The sequence below is a fragment of the Pezoporus occidentalis genome, unplaced genomic scaffold, assembly GCF_034315485.1.
Source record: "Pezoporus occidentalis ecotype Australia unplaced genomic scaffold, CSIRO_AGI_Poc_V1 ctg148, whole genome shotgun sequence".
In the NCBI taxonomy this organism is placed as follows: Eukaryota; Metazoa; Chordata; class Aves; order Psittaciformes; family Psittacidae; genus Pezoporus; species Pezoporus occidentalis.
Window position 1 is genome coordinate 1,819,017 of NW_026913295.1, and position 22,306 is coordinate 1,841,322.

General features: G+C 45.0%; 1 protein-coding gene across 1 annotated transcript in view; it reads left to right on the forward strand.

Annotated features, from left to right (window-relative positions):
- The window catches only part of LOC134159533 (myosin-3-like), a 28,215-nt gene extending 21,369 nt beyond the window's left edge, over window positions 1-6,846 (forward strand). Inside the window, exons 29-40 of the mRNA XM_062610585.1 lie at window positions 977-1,095; window positions 1,580-1,776; window positions 2,053-2,236; window positions 2,467-2,632; window positions 3,223-3,347; window positions 3,538-3,846; window positions 3,932-4,135; window positions 4,253-4,378; window positions 5,647-5,817; window positions 5,892-5,996; window positions 6,073-6,168; window positions 6,292-6,846. Of these exons, the coding sequence (XP_062466569.1) occupies window positions 977-1,095; window positions 1,580-1,776; window positions 2,053-2,236; window positions 2,467-2,632; window positions 3,223-3,347; window positions 3,538-3,846; window positions 3,932-4,135; window positions 4,253-4,378; window positions 5,647-5,817; window positions 5,892-5,996; window positions 6,073-6,168; window positions 6,292-6,573 (2,084 nt within the window). The 3' untranslated portion in view covers window positions 6,574-6,846. The remainder of the gene's footprint in view (window positions 1-976; window positions 1,096-1,579; window positions 1,777-2,052; window positions 2,237-2,466; window positions 2,633-3,222; window positions 3,348-3,537; window positions 3,847-3,931; window positions 4,136-4,252; window positions 4,379-5,646; window positions 5,818-5,891; window positions 5,997-6,072; window positions 6,169-6,291) is intronic.
- The last annotated feature ends 15,460 nt before the right edge of the window (window positions 6,847-22,306 follow it).

The window sequence follows — 22,306 nt, forward strand, 5'->3', positions numbered from 1 at the left end:
CAGCCTTTCTGAGGTGATCATGCTTACAAGATGATGCTATAGATCTGACCAGTTTGTTGTAATGTCATTGTGCATAGTGCTCTGGGGGAATCTTATAACAAAATGGAAAGCTTGACAAAACTCTGAATTGGCTCAGAAGTCTGAAAAAGACAATTTTAGAGGGCTACAAGCAAAGCCAAGAATTCTAGAGGTGACAGCATGGGCTATACCTCTCCAAGAAAGGAGATGTTACTTCAGCCCACAGGACAGAGGGTGATGTAGAATAAATGTTTTCCAGTTCTTGTAAAGCTTATGAAGTGAAACTTTAGGATATATAGAATCATAGAATGGTTTGGGTTGGAAAGGACCTTAAGATGATCCAGTTCCAACCCCCCCACATGCCTCACACCAGACAATCCTGTTTGTTGGTGGAGCACAGGTAGCTCTGGTATTCTGGCAGTAGCAGTGATAAATCAGGTTCCTTGTAGCACTGGGTGCCCAAATGCTCTGCACTGTATATTGCAAATGCCTGTGTAGGAAAAAAATAGGCAAACCTATCTGGAATCAGTTGTGGAGATAGTACAGGATATTACTAAGAAGGTTTGAAACCCTAGAGAAATTAAATGGTATGCACTTAAATAGTTAAAGTTGAGGGACCTGTGGGTTGACCATGCATATATGGAGTCTGAATGAACAGTAAAACTCATGACTGAAGCAGAATAGGAGTTATATTGAAGGTGATAAGTGTCAGTTACATCCATCTCATAATTTCATTACTAAACCCTGCATTACTCTGAGGATAAAGTGGTAAAAAAACATATGCAGTGAGAATGGTAAAACAAGAATGGTAAAAGTATATACGTAAAGGTAACAAGTGATCAGATAAAGATGCAATGTGTGATTTCACTTGACTGTTACTGATTATTGTTACGCATTATTATATATTATACCTGTTTTCAGAATGTTTAATCTGGAAACTTGTCTTCTCCTGTCACAGGTGAACTGAGCCGTCAACTCGAAGAGAAGGAAACCGTAACTGTGCAGCTGGCCAGGAGCAAGCAGGCAATTGCGCAGCAAATAGAAGAGCTTAGGAGGCAGCTAGAGGAAGAAAGCAAGGTAGTGCTGACCACTGAGCACATGCTAAGGCTTCAAAATGAATCAGGGCCTCAGTTCACTCAAACACTTCTGGAAGTTTGTAAGTAATTTTGCCTACAGTCTAACCCAATGAAGTTACCACTGGGCAGGATGTGCAGAGGGAGCACTGTGTTCAAGTGCTTTGCTGAGGATGTGAAAAGTGGTTTCAGTTTTGGTGAATTTTTTAACTTTAAAGCAAGGGTCTATGTGATTTCTTTTTCTTCTGTAGCCCCAGGGAAGAAAAGCTACAGCACATGCCAAGGTGAAAGCACCACCCTTGGTCTTTGTCAGTGGTAGAGCTGGGAAGAATTGGTTGCAGCCAAAGATAGCTGCCCGAACACTTACAAAGCTCTGGCCGTTTGTCTTCTGCCCAAGCTGCAGTGACCGTATCTTTAGTGTGCATGGTGAGGGTGTCACCTGCTGGTCACAGCTAACATACGTAAATGATATTATGGGTAACTTTTAGGCCAAGAATGCGCTGGCCCACGCCTTGCAGGCTGCTCGCCACGACTGTGACTTGCTCCGGGAACAGTATGAGGAGGAGCAGGAAGCCAAGGGGGAGCTGCAGCGTGCCCTGTCCAAGGCCAACAGCGAAGTGGCCCAGTGGAGAACCAAATACGAGACGGACGCTATTCAGCGCACGGAGGAGCTGGAGGAGGCCAAGTACGTGGTAGCTGAACTGAGCTGTCCAGATGTTACGTACATTGTGCAGAACATAGACTTACTTTTAGTAGCCTGGCCTAAATTATTCTATTGGGGTTTGTATAGGCACTTAAGGAAAACAATTACTTCTGATACTGTACTCAGGAAATTATGTCCATAACTATAATGTTGGAACTAGATGATTTTAAGGTCCTTTCCAACTCTAACCATTCTATGATTCTATGATAATACAATGATTTTCTGAATCATATGCTTGTTTTCTTTATATTCCTTAAGGAAAAAGCTCTGTCAGCGTCTCCAGGAAGCAGGGCAGCAGGCAGAGACTGTGAATTCAAAGTGTACATCCTTGGAGAAGATTAACTTGAAGCTGCAGGGGGAGGTGGAGGATCTGACAGTGGACAGAGAGAGAGCAAACACTTTGGCTGCTGCCTTTAACAGGAAACAGCAGAACTTTGATAAGGTGAGGAGGGAGCACAGTACCTTTTAAGCCTAGCCTTTCTAGAAGGCCAAACTAACACTCCTCACTTAAGTCAGTACTGAAATCAAAATGAGACTAAATTGGAAGCTCCTCTAGAGCATGGCAAGGGGGATTTGCCCTGTTTTCAGAGACTGTAGGGTTTATCTAGTACAGAAAATAACCACAAATACCATTTTTTGTACTAGCAGGAAATAAAACACAATGTCTTTCAGGTCATGGCAGAATGGAAGGGAAGGTATGAGGAGAGCCAGCTGGAGCGGGAAGCTCTCTCTAAAGAATCACGCTCACTAAACACAGAGCTTTTCAAAGTGAAAAATGCCTATGAGGAAACCTTAGATCAGCTTGAAATGATCAAACGGGAGAACAAGGCTCTCAAACGTAAGTGTTTGGCTCTGGTTTCCCATTAGCTGTCCACAGTCCTACCACTGCAAGCCATGCTCTACAAGCATGCTCATGGCTGCCAGAGGTACACTAAGTTACAGGACTCTCTCACTGCTATTCTCTCTGTTTTAATGGAGAATATAAATGTCTCACCAAAAGTTGTTGAGCAAGTAAGGAAAGGGATTAAGCAAATAAAACCAATGTCCTGGCTCTCCATTATCTACTTCAGAGAAGTAAGATCAAGGGCATTTAGGTGCTGCTCCCATGAAAGGATGGTGCCCTCAAGAGGCTGTGCAGCTTGTGAAAGTGAATTTTACAGATGAACTGTGAACATATAACAACAAGACCCTGATGGCCTACCCAGAGACATAAACACATGCAGATATCTTCCAGTGTAAGGAGGGCTATGAAACCACACTGATGCCCCTGTGTCTATGTTGTTGTGCATGAATTGGCTTTATCTGGTTTTATCTGTACATATGTATAGGACTGTGTGCACATGCACGTCTGTGCGTTGAACACAGTCACAAAGCAGAGAGTTCAGCTTCCTCTGGCTGCCCCAGGCTGATGCCATTCTTATCTCACAGAGGAAACAGCTGATCTGACTGAACACCTTACTGAAAATGGCAAAATGATTGGAGACCTCGAGAAAGCCAAAAAGCAAGCTGAAGCAGAAAAATCTGAGCTGCGATTAGCTCTGGAGGAAGCAGAGGTGAGTTAATTTAAATATCCCTGGGAAAAGCAGACAGCAGTCTGAAGAGCTTTCTGTTCTCTTTCCTGGGCACTGCTCATGTGCAAGGTTGCTTGCCACAAACTAGGAGTTTGTGTAAGTCATTGAGTAGCATCACAATGATGGTGTTCTCTGAACTGTTACTTTTGTGTTTGGTTTTCACCATTTAAAGGCAACTCTTGACCATGAAGAGGTGAAAATTCTTGTCATCAACCAAGAACTGACTCAGATTAAACTAGAAGTCAACAGGAAGATTGCCGAGAAAGATGAGGAGATCAGCCAGTTAAAAAAGAACAATCAAAAGACTGTGGAGACAATGCAGGGTGTTTTGGATGCTGAGATCAGGAGCAGAAGTGAATCCTTAAGGCTGAAGAAGAAGATGGAGGGAGACCTGAATGAAATGGAGATCCAGCTGAGCCATGCCAACCGCCAGGCTGCCGAGGCACAGAAACACCTGCAAAGCATCCAGGGAGTTCTCAAGGTCCTGGTTTACCTTTCAGGTTGATTTATTTGGAAGCACAGTGTCCAAAAAGTTCATTAGGACAAAATTGGCTCTTCATATTTAGGACATGCAGCGGCAGTTGGACGATGCTCTGAGGACACAGGAGGACCTCAAGGAGCAGGTGTCCATGGTGGAGCGCAGAGCAAACCTGTTGCAGGCTGAAGTTGAGGAGCTGCGGGCAGCCCTGGAGCAGACGGAGCGGTCCAGGAAAGTGGCTGAGCAGGAACTGATGGATGCTACTGAACGTGTCCAGCTCCTCCATGCCCAGGTGTTTACCTTGCTAAGGAAGACATGTTTTGGGGGTCCAGAGATTCATGAAGTAATAGTAATTCATGGTAAGAGGCCAAATACAAACACTTATAGCCTCCCTTTTTCTCCCTTATAGAATACCAGCCTTCACAATACAAAGAAGAAGCTTGAAGCTGATATGGCACAAATCCAAACTGAGGTGGAAAATATTACTGATGAAGCAAAAAATGCTGAAGAAAGAGCAAAGAAGGCAATCACAGATGTGAGGATGTTACTGTGCTTTTCTCTTTGAATTTTTGGGGCTTCCCAATGGCATTGCTGCAGGGAGTTAATGTAAATGCTCTTGTCACAAGTTGGACAGAGAAAAAAACAGTCTGTGGGCCTGGCTGAAGAGGCCCTCAGAGGAGGATTAGAACAACAGGGAACTTGTCCTGCTGACAGATGAGTTCTTGGGGTTGTTGTCATCACAATGAACTAAACCCACATTTAGTCAGTCTAAACCAGATTTGTCCAGTGCTCCATGAGAATGTCAACCACAAAATAACCTTGCAGTATTGAAACCAGTAAAGTGGGTAATGAATTTAAAGATTTATCTTTTCCAAATCCTATTGAAGAACTTTTCAACTGAAAACTGTGAATTTCCATTCAAAACTGGTCCTATATGCTCCTTTGAAAGGCCAGTGAATTCCAGCCAGGAAATAGAGCTGGTACCCAACCTGCTGATGATTTTTGATGCATAGGATCAAACCAAACTCTTAACACTTAAAACATTTGGAGTTAAAATAGAAGGAAAACTTCTCCATTTGCTAATGAAAAAAAAATCATTTTTATTCTCTCCTAATTAAACAGAAATAGAACATTATAATGAATTAGACACATACATGTACATATTAAATTTAAATGCCATTATTTCATTGTCACAGTTTTCAATTTAGACTTTTTAATGTATTTTGCTGCCAAAGCAATTTGCTGAATTTTACATTATTTGTAAGCAACATTACTCAGTATTTCACTAAAACACTTCATTTGATCCTGTGGAATCAAATGTTTGAGAGCAAAATATGTCCTAGTTTTGTCTTAAATAACATAGCTGGTTTAAACTGTTTTCTGCACTGGAACACTGTCATCCAGGCCATCGTGGCAATAACAAGGCATGCACTAAGGCACACCACAGACTCCATCACATTGCATCACGTGTGTTATGCAGAGAAGCCTCTCAGCTGTGCCATGTACTGCTCCCAAGCTTTGCTGTGGCTGTTGCTCTACCACAGAGTCCCTGTGTGTCAGAGAAGGTCACAGTAATGACCCTACACTGGGATGGAGTATTTACCCTTTCTTTTTTCCAAGCTCTGCTTGTGCAGTGAGGCAGATTTTCTCCTATCCTTTTTCCTGCTGTTTCTGCCACTGTCACGTCACAAAGCAGGAAATGTGGTGACAGGATCATTAGGAACTCGTAGCACATCCTCAGATAGTACACAGCGTGCAGTTCTTTCCCATGCTTCCAGTTTCTTGTGTCATCTTCCTTTCAAGGCAGCTGTGATGGCAGAAGAGCTGAAGAAGGAGCAGGACACCAGCGCCCACCTGGAGAGGATGAAGAGGAACCTGGACCAGACGGTGAAGGACCTGCAGCTCCGTCTGGATGAGGCTGAGCAGTTGGCACTGAAGGGAGGAAAGAAACAGCTCTTGAAGACGGAGGCCAGGGTGGGTACCAGTGCTGAACAACGGTGTCAAAGTCTTACGCGAGGGCTCAAGCCAACTGTTGGTTAATTCACCAGATCCGGGAGCTAGAAGCTGAGCTGGAAGAAGAACATAAACGATCTGCAGAGGCTATGAAAAACATCCGCAAATACGAACGACGTGTCAAAGAGCTGACTTTCCAGGTGGGTGTAAAGAGAAAGCAATTCTTCTGATCTTTTCTCTCCCAAGGATGCATAATTGCACATTCCCTTTCTACAGAATGAAGAACACAGGAAGAACATGATGAGGTTACAAGATTTGGTAGACAAACTGCAGATGAAAATCAAATCCTACAAAAGTCAAGCTGAGGAAGCTGTGAGTCACTAAATGAAGCAAAAACTTATTCAGCATTTTCTAGGACCGTCAGTTTAAAAGTTATCTCTGTGTGCCAGCATGTTGTCAGGGGGATTTTTAATTCCTTTTGTTTTGCCATTTCAGGATGAACAAGCCAATACCAATCTCTCCAAATTCAGAAAAGCACAGCACAAACTGGAAGAGGTTGAGGAAAGGGCAGATATTGCTGAAAGCCAAGTAAACAAGCTCAGAGCTAAAACCCAAGCAGTCCCTTCCGCAAAGGTAAGCCTTTATTGCAGGAGGCAGGTTGTGCAGTCTGTACTGTTTGCTCAAGCAAGTCAAGCAGTAGATTTGTGGCTTGCTGGTGGACATAGCCATCACTTCAAAAGGAGTGTTCTGGAAGGAAGGGCTTTGAAGAAAGGCTGAGAGGACTGAAGTTGTTCAGCCTGGTGTAGAGAAGGCTTTGAGAAGGCCTTATTCTGGCCTTTCAGTATATAAAGGGGGCTTACACAAAAGACAGAGAAAGACTTTTTACCAGAGCCTCCAATGACAGGAGGCAATGGTTTTAAACTGAAAGAGGGAAGATTTAGGTTGGACATAAGAAAGAAACATTTTACAAAGAGTGGTGGGACACTGAACAGGTTGCCCAAAGAAATTGTGGATACTTCATCATTGGAAATGTTCAAGCTCAGGTTGGCTGGGGCTTTGGGCAGCCTGATCTATTGAAAATGTCCCTGTCCATGGCAGGAGTTTTGAACTAGATGATGCTTGAAGGTCCCTTCCAACCCAAATGATTCCGAGGTATTATGATTCTGTGAGTAGCATTTCAGGTTCTGGTGCCTGAAGGCTCATGAGCCTTCTGGCTAGTTTCATTCCATTTGTTTCAGATTTAAGAAGCGACCTCATAAAGTGACAGTAATGAGAGCCAACTTAACCCTGAGCATCCCTAAAACAGCTTTCCTGTGGGCCTTAGGCAGAATTAATGTTCTGATTAAGTAATATGCAGCAGCACTGTGTCTTCAGCTGAACTTCCTGGGCAGCTGTCTATCTCCAGCCCAAGACTGGTTGGTACAAAATCCAGAGCCTGTTTTTCCTAGTGTGATCTGAGCAGGTGTAACACCTTTTGACTGCACATATCTAGGAAATGGAAAACCTTGGCTCCAGGCTGCCTTCTGCTTCCCCACAGCATCCTCTTACTCATACAGCATTTTAACTCTAGAGATGCTATGGAAGACATGCTTTCTCCTGAAGGCTCTGTCCTGACACGATAGACAGTGCTGGTTCTACCAGAGGACGGTGTGCACCTTTCAGTGAGTCCCTTAATGTGATGCTCCAGTAAAAGGCTTTGATGACTCAGTGCTTATAAGGTTATCTCACCAAGACCCCAGGGGAAGCATTTGGAAAGCTGAGTCCATTCCTGAATGAAGTTAACGAGATCACCTTATAGAGGGAATGCTGAATCTCTAGTTGAATTGAAAGCCTGACAGGGGCAAGATTTCAGATGTCTCCTATCGGGTATCCCCAGCTAAGGCAGGTTGAACCTAGTGAGTATGGGTGACTCTCTCTGCAACATGCTGTAGTCTTATATCCTGCTTTGATACTGTGCAGTATACAGGGAGCCTGGGCACCTGGCATAAGTTTTGGATTCTGCTATGGGAAGCCTAAAAATTAAGCATTGTAATGCCTAAATCTTTTAATGGATCTGGTGGATCAATACCTCCTTTTGCTCCCTTCTATCCTTTGCATTCACTTTTGGAAATGCTGTCCCAGAGGAGGGGGGTGCAGTACTGAAGCACTGCAACAGTAAAGTCACACTTCAGAAAAGCCAGCGTTTCTCCATTTCAACCCACTAGTCTACCAGCATGACATCAGGTGGTGGGTGGTCCAGGGTTACAGACACCACTACATTGACCTGGGCGCTGGTTACACATCCTAGCTGGATGGTGCATTGAGACAGATAATTTTGGGGACCAAAAGACTCATCTTAATGTGTGGACTAAACAAAGTTTCTCCTTTCCAGGTAGTGTTCAGAAGTGAAAAATGAGCTTCCTCTGGGATAACCAGAGCTTGCACAAAGCATCTTCCCAGCTGTGGATTTGCAGTAGCTAGAGCTACGCTGGTAGGAGGAAATCTTCCACTTGCTTACAGACACAAACATTTTCTGCCACTCTGCTGCTATAGCAGTGTTAATAAAGTAGATACCTGCAACTTCAGATGCTCCAAATGTTGATGTTCAGATGAGAGTCATTTTCTTTCTAAGCTAAGGGTTCAAGTCCCACTGCTTCTCTGACCGTGTTTGAGCAATTTTGTCCTGGCCTTTAAATCTAGGTATTTGACAGGCTCCCTCCATACCTTCTGCTTGAAAGCAGATATCCCGACCTTGTCAAATGAAGCTGAGAATCAACTACTGTCAGAGCAGATGTGGTATGTCAAACGTGCAATGTGAACACTTACAGCATTCCTGCTTAGCTTCACTGCTGTATCTGTTCATGGGAGAACAACTGGTCCAGCCTGTGAACCAACAGCCATCTATGTGCATTACAAATTAAGTATTTCTGCTCTCCTTGCAGTCAATCTGCATTTCAGAAAGTTGCCCCACTTCTGAGCTTCCAGTGTTACAGCTCTAAGCAGATGAGGACTTGAACTTCAGTGTCTCACATATTTGTTAAGCTGTAAATAGTTATCAACTGGTCTATAATAATAGCAGCAAAATCTGAGTAGCTGCTTGAAGTTTATGCCCCCAGTCTCTGAACTAGTTACACACATGGGTTTTCACATTTCCTTTGGGAGCATTTGGTAATTGTTATGCCGTAGCCAAAGGTCTCTGCCTCTGTGCACCACTAAGCTCATGAAGTACTGAGTTGATGAGCTGCAAGATCTTCAGCTTGTCTGAGAAACCTGGAACTCTGATAAACCTTCTCAGTCAGCCTAGCCATTAGTTTCCCCAAAAGCTGTCTTCACAGCATGATCTTCTCAAGAGGGCCCTCCATCCACTGTTACAGTCCTGTGATCTGGGGGAATTGGAATCAAATGTTAGTTTTTCACACCAACTGGGACAGATGTTGGATGTGTTGCTCTTTTGCTCTCTCAAGGAATGACTTCTGTTCAGGTCCTCATTTGGAGTTGAGGAGCTGAGAGCATGAGTGCAGGAGACTTGCTGGTAGCACTGCAGCAATGTGAAGAGCCTGTGGCCCACTTTGTGCACTGCCAATTTCATGCAGTAAGAATAAAATGAAGAAATGCATGGCTTGAGTTGCTGTGAAGGAAGCTCAGCCCATGCTGACCCGTGGCAGTTCAGGACAACACAAACAGAAGCAGTCTGCTGCTGGAGCGTCTCAGAGGTGCACACAGCCCTGTCTGCATGCCCATCACACAGCCTACCATGCCAGGGAAAGGGTTTCAAGATCCTGTTTGAGTCTCCACCTGGAAAGGCTTCTTTGTAGGAACCTAAGCCTGATCACATGGCACCAAGATGGGGTAAAGCCTTTCTCTGTATCGCCTGCCTGTCTTTAGGTGAGCAGTTGTACTGTCCTATGGTAGACACAGGGAGATGCCCAACTAGTGCAGAAGTTCCTGGCAAGGCCACACTGCTGGGGGCTGTAGGAGGAGTCAGTTTCACTTATTAGGGTGCTGGAATGAACAGTTGTGCCTCTGGTCTGCTGAACCAACCAAGTCTTCATCTGCAGGAGTGCTGCGCATGCCTGGGACTGGCTTAAGAAGACTGGGTCTCTGCCAAGAGGCCTTGTTCCAAGAGCCAGCATGAGATCCATCCCCTAAGGGTGTGGGACAACATTTAGTGGCAGCACTTTATAAGCTACCTGGTACATATTGAATTCCATGAGCACTTGTTCTTGCCTGCTAGTGCTGCTGTTGTTCTTTAGCCCAGCTGAATGAAGGATCCCAAGGGAGATTGATTTGGCCAGCTGATCCAGCTGGAAAACTTCTGGGAGAATGGTTTTAATCCCTGCTGAGAGCTTAATGTGCAGATCCAGCTTTGACAAGGAATGAAATGAAACAAAAAATGAGACAAAAATAAATTGGAATGAAAGAAATCCATACCACAAGAAAGGTGATGTTAAATGGATTGAAATAAGTTGGGGAGGGAATTTTGATGGCTGGGAAGAAGAAAAGGGGCTTCTCAAACATCCATGGTACCAAAGACCACTCAAAGATAGTGAGCTTCAGGAAGCAATAGGTGGATACTCTTCTTTCACTTGCATGCAGTTACACAGCCTCTGGTTTTGTGTAGCTTTCATGGATGTGGTTGAAAATGAAGCAGGCAGCCGTGTGCCCTAAGCTCAGGGACAGATACACATCTTCAGGCAGGACTTGCCATAAGCATGGGCAGTGCTGATGGGTTAAGGCTTGGCCTTGTATCCCCAGCAAATTCCCAGCTCCCTCCTGGACCCCTCCTCCTGAGCCAGGAGGACCAGCCTGTCATGTGTGTCCCTTGAACCTCAGTGTCAGGAGCTCAGAATAGCCCTGCTCTCACAAGACTCCTGCACAGGGTCATGCCTGTTTGTGGAGATGATCCGTTTCCACTAATAGCGCTCCAAGACATTCCTTGGCGGGTAGGTTGCCTTCTATATCTCAGCACAACGTGCTGCCATGCAGGAGCTGGACAACTGTGGTGTGTCCTAAGATGGCAGATGCTATTCTTACCCCTGGGAGACTTGCTCGGGCACAGCTCCTTCCTGAGCTGAAAGGTTAAAAACCAGAAGCAGGCATGAGGGTGCTCTCTCTGGTAAGAGACAGATCAAGAGCGCCTGGGTGCTCACCGTGCCCCCCATGGGACCCAGCACAGCAGCTGCCCAGGTCCTTCCAGCAGTCAGCCAGGGCCCACTTTGGGGTGGATGGAGGCATCCCTTCTCTTGAAAAACTGTAAGGTAGGGTTGATATTGGCCTGGAGAGTGCAGGGAGGGGTTTGGGAGGTGGGGAGTGAGATGGCTGTGTGTGAGGAAACCAGATAATTGATGATAGAAGATGTGGGAGTAGAAGAAATGACAACTCAGCATCAGGTTTGGGTTAAAAAAGAATGTGAGAACTGCTGGGAAGGACTACAGTGATAACCCACAAATGCCAGTCTAGCTTGTAGGCCACCTCAAGAGAGCTTTGTGAAGCTTAGCTTTAGTTTTGAAAAAAGAATTGACTGCACTGAATCTGTGAAGTAAAGCTGTGTGTTGTTTCACTGCTCCTGCACATGGCTTGTCACTCGTGCCTGCACACCGTGCTGTGGGGAGCTGGCTGTGCGTCGGAGAAGAAAGCGTCCCTAAGCCAGGAGCACAAGCTGTATTGGGAGGAGGCAGTGAACATCCGTACCTTCCCGGAGGGTTGAAGACTTCAGGGGTACTGGCAGACCCCAGCTGGAGGCTGGAAATCCCGAACATGGCCAGATCTCAGCTCCCTGGGAAGGGAAGGCAGCCCGGGATGTGTCCACAGGAGCAACTGCTCTCTCTGGCAGGGGGTAAGTGAATGGGGATGGTGCAGAGTGGCCCAAGGTTTGAACTGCTGCTGTGGTCTGCCCCATGGGGACCCAGCTTGTCACTCTGTGTGAGCCCAGCCTGGGGCTACCACCCATGAATGTGTGTTTTGAAGACTCTTCCAAGAAAATAAACAGCCTAGAAGTGGGAGAGGAGGTGGGAGCAGAAGCTGAGTGTCTGAGTGGTGCCAGCTGGTCCTGCCCATCCTGGGAGGAGGGTGTAGATAGATCATGGAAACATAGGATCATAGAATAGTTTGGATTGGAAAGAACCTTAAGTTCCAACCCCCTGCTACGGGCAGGGACACCTTCACTAGGCCATATAAAAGGGAGATGAACAAATTAATGATTCTGAGCCAGGGGAGGCTACAGGAAGAGCAGAGGCTGGGAAAAAATCCCCACCGGCAGCCCCTGCTGTAAAACCTGCTGGATTATCAGGATCAAAGTGGGACACCAGTGTGAGGAAGATGAATTGCTCACTGCTTTATGGAGAAGGAGAGTCATTTTGCATTGACACTCTATCTGTGGAGTGAGGCTGCCTGACACCTGATAGGGGCTTGTGCAAAGGTCTTAAGGAAAACATCAGTCTGTAGCGGCCATAAACGAACATCTCTGAGAGAAAGTTTAAAATAGATGCAGCTGATGGGCTCGTGTAGAGCTGCTGTCCCACATGGATGACCAGGGATCTCCTGAGCTCAAATGCAGCATTCTGGTAATATTACAGCAAATGGTTGAAACTCTTTGTCAGTAAATTCAAATTCAGCCATTCACACCATGAGCTCCTGTCAGGAGCCCCAGGAGAGGAGGAATCATCTAAGCCTTGCTGTTAGCATCTCATGACTGGTCTTGTAAGGCCTGCCTCCCCTAGCCCCTTGCCAGCAGCACAGACCTGGTGTCATCACAGTACTGTTGAGAGAAACACAGTTCGGCACAGGAAGGCTTTGAGATCAGAGCCCAGAGAGGTAAAGTCCAAGTTTAGCTATTGTACGAGGCAGGCAGCAGTGTGGGGTCATGGGATGAGTCTGCTGTGAGACCCTATGAGGAACCCTGCAAGATGCTGTCCCCCTGGAGGCACTTCTCAGGGAGCAGCAGGCACTTTGAGGGACCTGAGGGACTGGTGTGGAGGGAAGGCAACATAGGCTTGTGCTGCGCAGCAGAGCAGTGATGGAGTTGGCACTGCATCTTGAGCTGCAGCAGACTTAGCATGTATCTTCTCAGGCCATGGTTGTGATTGAGCTGTAAAACACCCAGGCTGCTGCTGCCTGGTGGCATGTCATCATCATTGTCTCCTACTGGAGCTGTTCTGCTTTACACAACTGATTTGCTCTTCAGGAGGAGAGGGACTTGTATCCTTCCCTCGGCATCTCAGGGGGACGTAAAGAGAAATTAACATTTAGGCCGACACCAAGGAAATTCATCTGCCAACATGAAATAAGGAGGCTGTTGACAAATTTCCTGAAGATGAAAAAGGAACTTTTCTGCATCATAAAAAGTTAGTTCAGGAAATGTCACTGTTACGTATGCTGTTGGTAACTTCACTGCAGTGACTCAAAACCCTATGGTAATCCAGTGAGCTGTCTTAACCTTGAAAAGTCTAATGCTTAAAGTGAACAGGTTTAGACAAATTCCATACCAGAATAATTCACTCCACAGCACTGAAATCTGCCCAGAAGTGGGATTTGTGCATCTGTCACAGATGAGTGTCAGCCTAGGAAGATATCACTTCATTGCTCTCTTTTTTAGGATACAGTTGTTGCTAGTGCTAATATTATGCACCTAATCGTGACTTTCCTTCCCTCCCCCTTTTGCCATTTGCTCTTTTTTCTTTGTCTTACCCGGAGGCATCTTAGCCTGCCCACCCCACTCCCCTGCTCTGTAACAGGAGCTTCTCAGCTGCTTTGGTGGGTGATAGAAAGGCCATCCTGAATGTCATCTCCTCGGACAGTTCTTCCGTTGGTGCTTGTTGTGAACATGAGGAGTGTGAGTAAATGGCACAACTCTGATACTCAGTGAAGAGCTGCTTACATCCACATAAGTTTGCTGCTTTACCTGTGTTTCCACTGCTCTACTGGCTGGGCTGTGCTACTCTTGAGTCTAGCTATCGTTTAGCTGAGAGCCACTAAGAAAGATGTCAACCTTTCTAAGGCAGACTGGATAATCATCAGTCATAAAAACCCTTTATGCAGATGAAAGACAACATCAGCTTCTCTGTCTGTATGATGACTCTGAGCCATATATAGACCAAAACCTACAGAAATTCAGTCTCTGCAAGGAGAACCAGGATTAGGAGATAGGAAGGCCTCTGGAATAGTGAATAATTACACCCAGACATCAAATCAGTGCTTACAGGTGGCCCCAAAAGGCAGACTATTAGAAATTATTGAGATCAACTGAAAACAAAACAGAAATAATTGTGTCAGGCCCACAAACCACCTGCTCTCTGCAGTTTTGTCTTGTGCAATTTGGAAGGACACAGAGAAAGATGACAGAATTGATGGGAGCACTGAAGACACAGCTGTGTGGACAATGACCTTTCACTTCAGGAAAAGAACAACCAGGTGGGAAGATGATATGCTTACACAATATTACAAATACTATAGAAAAAGTGAAATTGGATTTTCACCAAGCATCCGACGTACTCAAGCACAAAATACCAGCTGCACCTTTGCTCTGTCTGCTGATTCTCAAATCTATGAGACTATCTCTGCTTGATGGTTTTTTTTTTCTGTTCCTGCTTTCTGACAGCTGAGCAAGCCTTATAGATCCTCCCTGTTTTCAGCTAAGAGATGGATGCACAGCTGCTGTTTCATATTCGCTCAAATGTCCTGAGGTTAAGTTTCATACAGCAGCTGGAAAAGCAAATTATTTGGGAGTAAAATTCTCTAAAGACCTGGAGAAAGGGAAAAAAGGGAGTAAATCAAAACCTTGGTGCTTAAGAAAAGCCTGCTGTAGTCAGTAGTGTTGGGAAGCAGGGGATAATAATCACACAGCAATCACAGCAAAAGCTTTGCCTGTGCCAGAGCTCTGCAAGGCCAGATCACACTGTGAGAAGGCACATGGAGCAGTGGGTAGTGTTAAAATAGCCACTCCCAGAAACTACAGCCTCTGCTTTTCCCCATCTATCCCAGCAGCTGCAAGCCTGGAAACTCAGGCTTTGTAAACTACATTTATCTGTTCGAGCTCAGCCACTTCCACCTCCCTTTGCAGGAGCAAGCCAGTCCCTGTTCTTCTTTGCTAAAACTCCCCTTTCCTCAAGTGCTGTTTATCAGATAACTGGTAGGAACACAAGGGAGAAGATAGCTTGAAACAGCATCAGACTAATTAGGAAGCATTCTAGTGCTATAGTACCTCAGGGAGTTTTGGCAAACAAAAGCAAAACTGGTGCTTGTTCCTAATGGGTTTGCTGTTCAGTCTCTTTTGCACTAATGACTGGGCAGGATGTGCTTCCTCTGGGAATTTTGAGGGAATATATGCTAATTCCTCTGAAAGTAAGTAACACATGCACAGGATGGACACACATCTCTGAATTTCTCAACACCAGGTCATAATTGGTTGTTATAAAAGAGAGGAACCTAACTTCAGAAGCACATCCAAGCAAAGCTGCTTGTCACCAAGTCTGTCACCTCTGTGACAGTGCTTAGAGACAGTTGGTAAACCAGCAGACATTGATGTGTATATAAACACTGAACAGAGGTATTATACAAAATCTATGTTCTGGAGTATTTGCAGCATTTTATCAGGGACCTGAGGGTGAGCAGCTGAAGTGACCTGTACCCAGGCACAGGAGATGCTGCTGTCTGTGTAGGCATTTCAGGCCTGAATGTCCTACAGGCCATCAGCCCACAGGAGGTGTCCTACTCGAGCAGAAGCTGGGCAGCTCTGAGTTCTCTCCAGCCTTCTGGGATCACTAGCAGGGTGTGCAAGGGGATCCCTGTTGAAGGGGATGTTTGCTGTATCCCATTAGCATTATAGATTCCATGTGGGGGGACAAGTAGGTCACTTGAGAAGGCCAAAGGCTTCTTCTTAGGCTTCATATAGACATACAGAACATGCTTGTGCTTCTATCTTGTGTTATTGGCAGTGACAGAGAAAATTCATTGCTGTTTTCAGTAAAGTGTGTGCGTTATCTGGTTTTGCTCCATTCACAAGGCATTTTTCACCAGCTTGAGGTGGTTTATGCCCTAGAAGGCTTCACCACATGGGTGGGACATCGTGTGGAGGGTGGGTATCTGCAGAGATTGGAATGATAAGAAATGTCCCAGGTATGAGAGTCTACATGTTCCTTTGATCTTACCCAGTACAGCCATTCACAGAATGACAGAAGGGTTTGGGTTGGAAGGGGCCTTTAAAGTTCATCTAGTTCAAAACCCCATGCCATTGGCAAGGGCATCATGTAATCTTACTCCCATCAATGTTATGATCAGAAATAACACCCAGTGGTGATGTCAGCCATAGTTCACTATATCATACACACATTTTCTGACAAATGGTACCAGGGAGATACTCACCAGCATGCAATTAGCACTGTGAATGTGTCCAGCCTGTGATAACAAGAGGACCCTCCTGTACTCTGCCTGCCATGTTGCTCCTAACCTGGCAAAACTTTATGATGTGATGTGATGCACTTCGCTGCCCCAGAGAGCTCTACAGTTCTGTGCCTCCATGTCACACTGTTCTTCAAGGACTGAAAACTACCAAAGCCTACTGCTGCTCTGGAATTGGTGTTCTGGGGACACATGCTTTGACAAGTTGCATGGGATTAACTGCCTTGAGCAATGCATCGAGATCAAAAATTTATGCCTGGGGTCCACTTGAGAAAAGCCATTTTTTCAGAACACACTCCATGAAAATTTCTGTTTCTTAAAAGCTACAGATACCTTTGCTGCTTAGCTTTGAGCAGTTATCTGCTTTGGATAGATAGAGGGAGCCTCTACATTAAAGCCACAGAAATTCTGTTGTGAAGGACCATCTCATGATCTGTAGTTCATTCTAGCCCTTCAGCAGATCTATTGCTGATGCTGGTCACATTAGTCATGGCTTTGATTAGCCAAGCTATTTGGACACATGCCCCACAGCTTCTCCAGAAGCCTGTGCCATTCTGCATCACTCAATAGTCAAGTATTTTCCTAATGTCTAACTAGATACTTTCAAGCAACAATTTGCTGTGATTGCCCCCTTGTTGCATTGTTTGCTACACATGAGAAAAAGAAAGCTTGACTCATTGTCTTTGTAGCTGCTCTCATCTATATTAGCCCTTTTTTTCCTCAGACTTAACATGCCCTCAAACTCTTTTCATAACAGAAGTATTCTAGACCCTTGCCCATGTTTCTAGCCTTCTTTTGGACCCTGTCCCATTAGTTCACATCCCATTTGAACTGGAGAGACTAACACTGGGCAAGCTGTTTCAGATGAGGGCTCACCAGTGTCAAGCAAAAGGGGTAACAGCTTCCTACAATCAGCTAAACACACGTCTAACAGATCATCTTTAAAGTCTATTCAAAATCTAACCATTCTATAATTCTATAGTTCTATTCCTTTTCCTAATACAAAACCTCCTGTTTCTCATATTTCCAGTTCAGGAGCTTGATGACCCCGACTATGCATGAGAGGGAGGCTCTTGCTAGCCAACTCCAGCAATCCGTAGCCACATCCAGTTCCCTTCTCTAGCCTTGCCGTGCTGTCCAGCTAAAAAATGCCTTCTCACTCCTTGTCTGATAGCTAACCACAGGGATCAGGAGAAGAAAGTATACATCTTAAAGGCTGGCAGAGGGGAGGCAGCTGCCTGATCTCTGTCTCAAGAAGGGTCTATTTTCAGCACAACTGAATCCTTTCTCCTCCCTGAGGAATTTGTGCACTGCCGACAATGCTTTGCTGTGCAGGACAGGCTGTATCCAGGGATGGTTTTCAGTCCACCTCTTAACTGTGCTGTGGTTTGCTTCTGGTCCCAGTGAAGTCCAGCCCTGGAGAGATGGAAATAGGATTGACAAAAAATGAGTGACTGGCAGGAAATGTTGTATTCTTCTTTTGCATTGAGGCACTTGCACTTCTTTTCAACAGATCCCTTCCAGGACAGATTTCTCCTTAGCTGCACCAGGACATGGGAAACAGGGCAGAGTTTTCTCTCATATAACTTACTGTGACCAATAAGCTACAGTGAAATCTGCATCATCTCCTTCAGATTAGACACTGCTTCTTTGTAAGAAGCTTTCTAATAAGCCACTGTGCCAGTGTCAATAACTGATACCTGGGTGGGACAGATGAGCTTCATAAATTAAAATGAAAGCAGAAGCTCAGTAGATTAGAATGCTTTCCATGGATGCTTATGCCAGCTGAGCAAACACTTATCTTCTGTGATCTTGATGTCATACATCAAACCACTGAATGCTGGGTTATTCTTCCAAACTTTTTTGCACTTTCTTCTGCCTCCTCTCTCAGCCTCCACAAACTTAGTACAATTATCAGATGTCTTTCGCCTGTAGACATTAACTGGGAGTTCACATACTACCTGTGTTCACAGCATATGCTATTACAACTGACATTGCTTTTGCCAATAATTTCCTTCAAAAAGGTATTTTAAAAACATCTCCTGAAAACACTGAATGAGAAGTTCTTGTTTCCCATGTTTTATTTAGTTAATGCAAAAGGAGGAAAGAAAAGGAAGTGGATCTGAAGTTATAGTTTTCGAGTGAAAGTAGTCAGTGCTTTAACATTTTATCTTCTTGTTGACTGCCTAATAGAGTTTTTTTAATGCTAGTTCTTCCAGGGGAGTTTCTAGAATAGCCTTGATACTCAGTTTGAATGGCACTGGACTGTTTAATGCTGAATTCAGTCAGGCCCTTTCACTCCTGCTGGTCAAACCCACCAGGATTATTTCTGTATTACAGTGCAGATGACAGAAAAGTAAGCAGACACACTTTGTGTCATCTATAAGTGCTGCTTTGTGGTGGAGGTTGTATTATTTAATATAAAGTACATAAGTTTTAGCTGAACTCAATATGCAAATTGTTCTTGGCATGAGGGCTGCATCTCCATATACAACATTCTGGAGAACTTTGCTGTATTTCAGTAATCATTCAGACTCTTTTATACCAAGGACCTTTCAGGGATTTAACTCCAAGATACCAAGCAAAGTGCTTATGCCTGTAGTCACATTATGGGGTTTATAACTTTGGGGTTTATAATGATACTGAGGCACTAATGCAGAGCTATTACTGTAGACATAGGTCAGTACTTCTGATGGGCACAGAAATACAAATTAGGGATTCACAGTAACAATAATTTCTTCTTCTCTGAAGCCAGCATACATATTGCATTTGCATTTGTCCACAGAAACCTTCAGCCATAGTAAGACGTCCTCCAACGTTTGATGAGCTGTTGGGTGGGGCAGTATGTCCTACAGCCCCTCCACACACCGGGCAGTAAAGCAGCATTCCCAGTGTTCCTTACAGGATGTGACTGTCTGCAGTTATCTGAGTTCTCTTGCGTAAATCCTGTGTCATTTCTCTGTATGCAAGGTAGCTTTCCCTCCTAAGATGACCAGAGCCATAGTATACCTGGACTTTCAGAGCCTGAGGCCTGTAGACTCAGACCAAGAAGAATAGATTGGCAGAAATTATCTTCTCTGGCGACAGGGAGCCTGCTCCTTCTTGTTTCAGTGAATAGCTCTATAGCTGCCATTTCTCTGTGTCAGTGGTGATTCTTTTTGGTGACAGGAAAGCTGCCAGATTCACACCTTCAGGACAATGATGCTAGTTCTTCTACTGAATGGGATCACAAGCTCTTACCCTTCAACCTTCAGGATGTCTATTATTTCCACTTGGCTGTTAAGGCCCTATACTGAAAACAGCTTAAAACTGAGTGGGCCAGAATCACTTTTAGAACCAGATCCTGCTGGCTGGTAGTCCTGCCGTTCAGACTCTCCTCCAAGGATCAAACAGAGACTAGCTTTAGTGAACTGGATAGTCCAATACTTGAGATAGTGAGAGCCAAGTCCCTGAAGTAAATGAAAAATTATTTGGTCTCTAAGCCAGCATATGCATTCTTACCTCCATGGACATTATATTGAACCTACAGGTATCTCACCCTCTGTGTATTCAAAGCATGGAGTTTACCGTTGAAATGTAGAAGTGCCTGTGCACTTTGGTTGCTTTGCTTTAATGTCAAAGAAGGTCTTTAGCTGGAAGTCCACACATGATTTAGTTCACTCCATTAACAATACTGGTAAACATGGTGATAAGACTTGAAGTCTTTGTGATTCTGCAACAGTTAGGGCCCATTTAACATGAAGTGTTTTCTGTGTTAAGGATGATGTGCAACAGGGTACTGGTTAGGCAAAACCCAGAAGTCAATACTTCTGGGTTTAGTGGTGTAAAGGAAGGCCAAAGCCCTGCACCTGGGCATGAACAACTCCATGCATCAGTATGTGCTGAGTACTGACAGGCTGGAAAGCAGCTTTGCAAAAGAGGACCTGGGGGTCCTGGTGGACACCAAGTTGAATATTAGCCAGCAATGTGCGCTTGCTACAAAGAAGGTGAACCTTGTCATGGACTGCATTAGGAGGACGTTTTCCAGCGGATGGAACGAGATGATCCTTTAACTTCTGCTTAGCACTGGTTGTCCAGTTCCAGGCTGCCAGGTATAACAGATACAGTGCTACTGGGGACTCTAGCAAAGGACCACTAAGATGACTGAGGGACTGGAGCATTGTTCCTATGAGGAAAAGCTGAGAGAGTTGGGACTGCTCAGCCTGGGGAAGGAAAGGATGAGGGGGATCTCATCAATGTGTATAAACACCTGAGGGGAAGGTGCAGAGATGGTGAAGACAGATCTCACTGGAGGTAGATATCCCTACCAGCACCCCTTGATGCCTGCTCCCCAGAGAGGCAGACATGATGTACACTCCTGCACTCACCATTTCCCACTGGCTGGCTCTGGGCTCCTCCTGGACAAGGTGTGGGGTTTTTCCATAAGCCTCCCCATGCCCTCAGTATGGAGTTTTGGGTTTGGGCTCCAAAAACATGTGCACTGCAGTGCTGCGGCTCTGCTTGGAATGGCCTTTACAAGCATTGGATATTGCCCAATTCTGGATATCACATCAGATCCATGCACCATTTTTCTAACTTTGCCCTTGAGTTATTCACTGAGCTCCTCTAATAATCAAAATGTCAATGACCATGGGAGGAATGTGTTTAAATCTGACAGGACTTAAAGCAGCTCACATGACAGTGCCCTTCTCCTAAAACTAAATGAATCTCTCTACAGGATTACCAGCAAATCCCCCTTCTCCTCCAGTCTATCAGCATTGTACAGGCATGTCTGCACCTACAATGCTCTCATAAAGGTATCACTGTGGTTTTTTGTAAGTGTGAAAGATTTGTGGTGGAATGGACATTCTAGACTGAGGATGTATTTTCTGGAGAGCATCTGGGACTGCACACTGAAATGATGTGTTTGTGCACATGTCCAATTCTTTGTATAGTTATGGCTGACTAGAGGATTTTTCTACCACTTGTACATAGAAAAAAAAAATGTGGGAAGGGGCCATTCCTAGATCAGAGTTATCTTTCCTAGGGTTATAGGCATGGGAACAGCTGGATAAGCTAAGAAATTGCTTGCTAAAGAAGGGAGCATCTCTTGCTCACTGGCACTGACCTGCAGATCAGAAGTCTCAGCAGCCAGAATCCCTCCCTTACAACAAGGTGGGGCAGAGGTTCCCAACAATATTTCTTGGAGAATGCCCCACTTGTTTGCAATCTGAAGTATGTAGAGAGATACATACATGCACACGCCTCTCTGCGTGCTTGTGTGCATGCACACTCTTCCTGAAATGCCTGAAGACGCTTCACATCTTTGCCTGAGACACCAGCTTTAAAGTCCAGGTAGAACCCAGCCTCTCATTGCTGTAGTAGCTTTTAATAATGCTAATTTATCCTTTAACATCCTGATTTATCTATTATACAGCTGGGATAGCTGCAGCATAGACATACCAAGCAATCCACCCTGGGACTGACAGTGAGTCGGTGGGAAAGCCAGCAATAGAATCCGTAAGTCCTGCATCCAAGTTCTCTAAGTGCCTTGACTAGTCCAGATTCCCTCCTTAACACCCTTGTCAAATTATTTATAGGAGATGTATTCATATAGTCAGTAAGACAGCAAAAATTTCTAATTATATCTAGTCATGTCAAATGACAATTATGCCCTTAGTTCAGTTTGCCAGACAATGCTTTGCCAAAGAAGGTTTGCCAAAAATTTTTTGACCGAAGAAAGAGTAGGCATCTGTAGCATCTGCAGACTAGATCATATAAAACATCCCTGCAACAAGTCTGCCCTGTCTCCAGGGACTGCTTCAAGGTAAGTGTATGGTGTCCACAGGCTTGCAGGAAGGTGATGGTGCCCTTATGAGCCTGCCACAGCATTCCTGCTGCCTCCAGCGCTCATTTCCAGGACAGCATGCATTTTCGCAGCTGAAGTTTTACATTTGCTTCCCAGCCACCTGCCTATTTTCACTCTGGAATTCTGTGCAGCAGCAAGTAAGGATTTGCCTTTTCTGTTTTACAGTACTGACCAGCTGCCAGCCTGCAAGCCACCCATCTGGTATCGAGAGAGGTAAGAGCCTGATTTATTAATTCTTAGAGGGCAGAGAAAGATCCTTTGGGTGGGATTTCTGGAAGGGTCACTGCT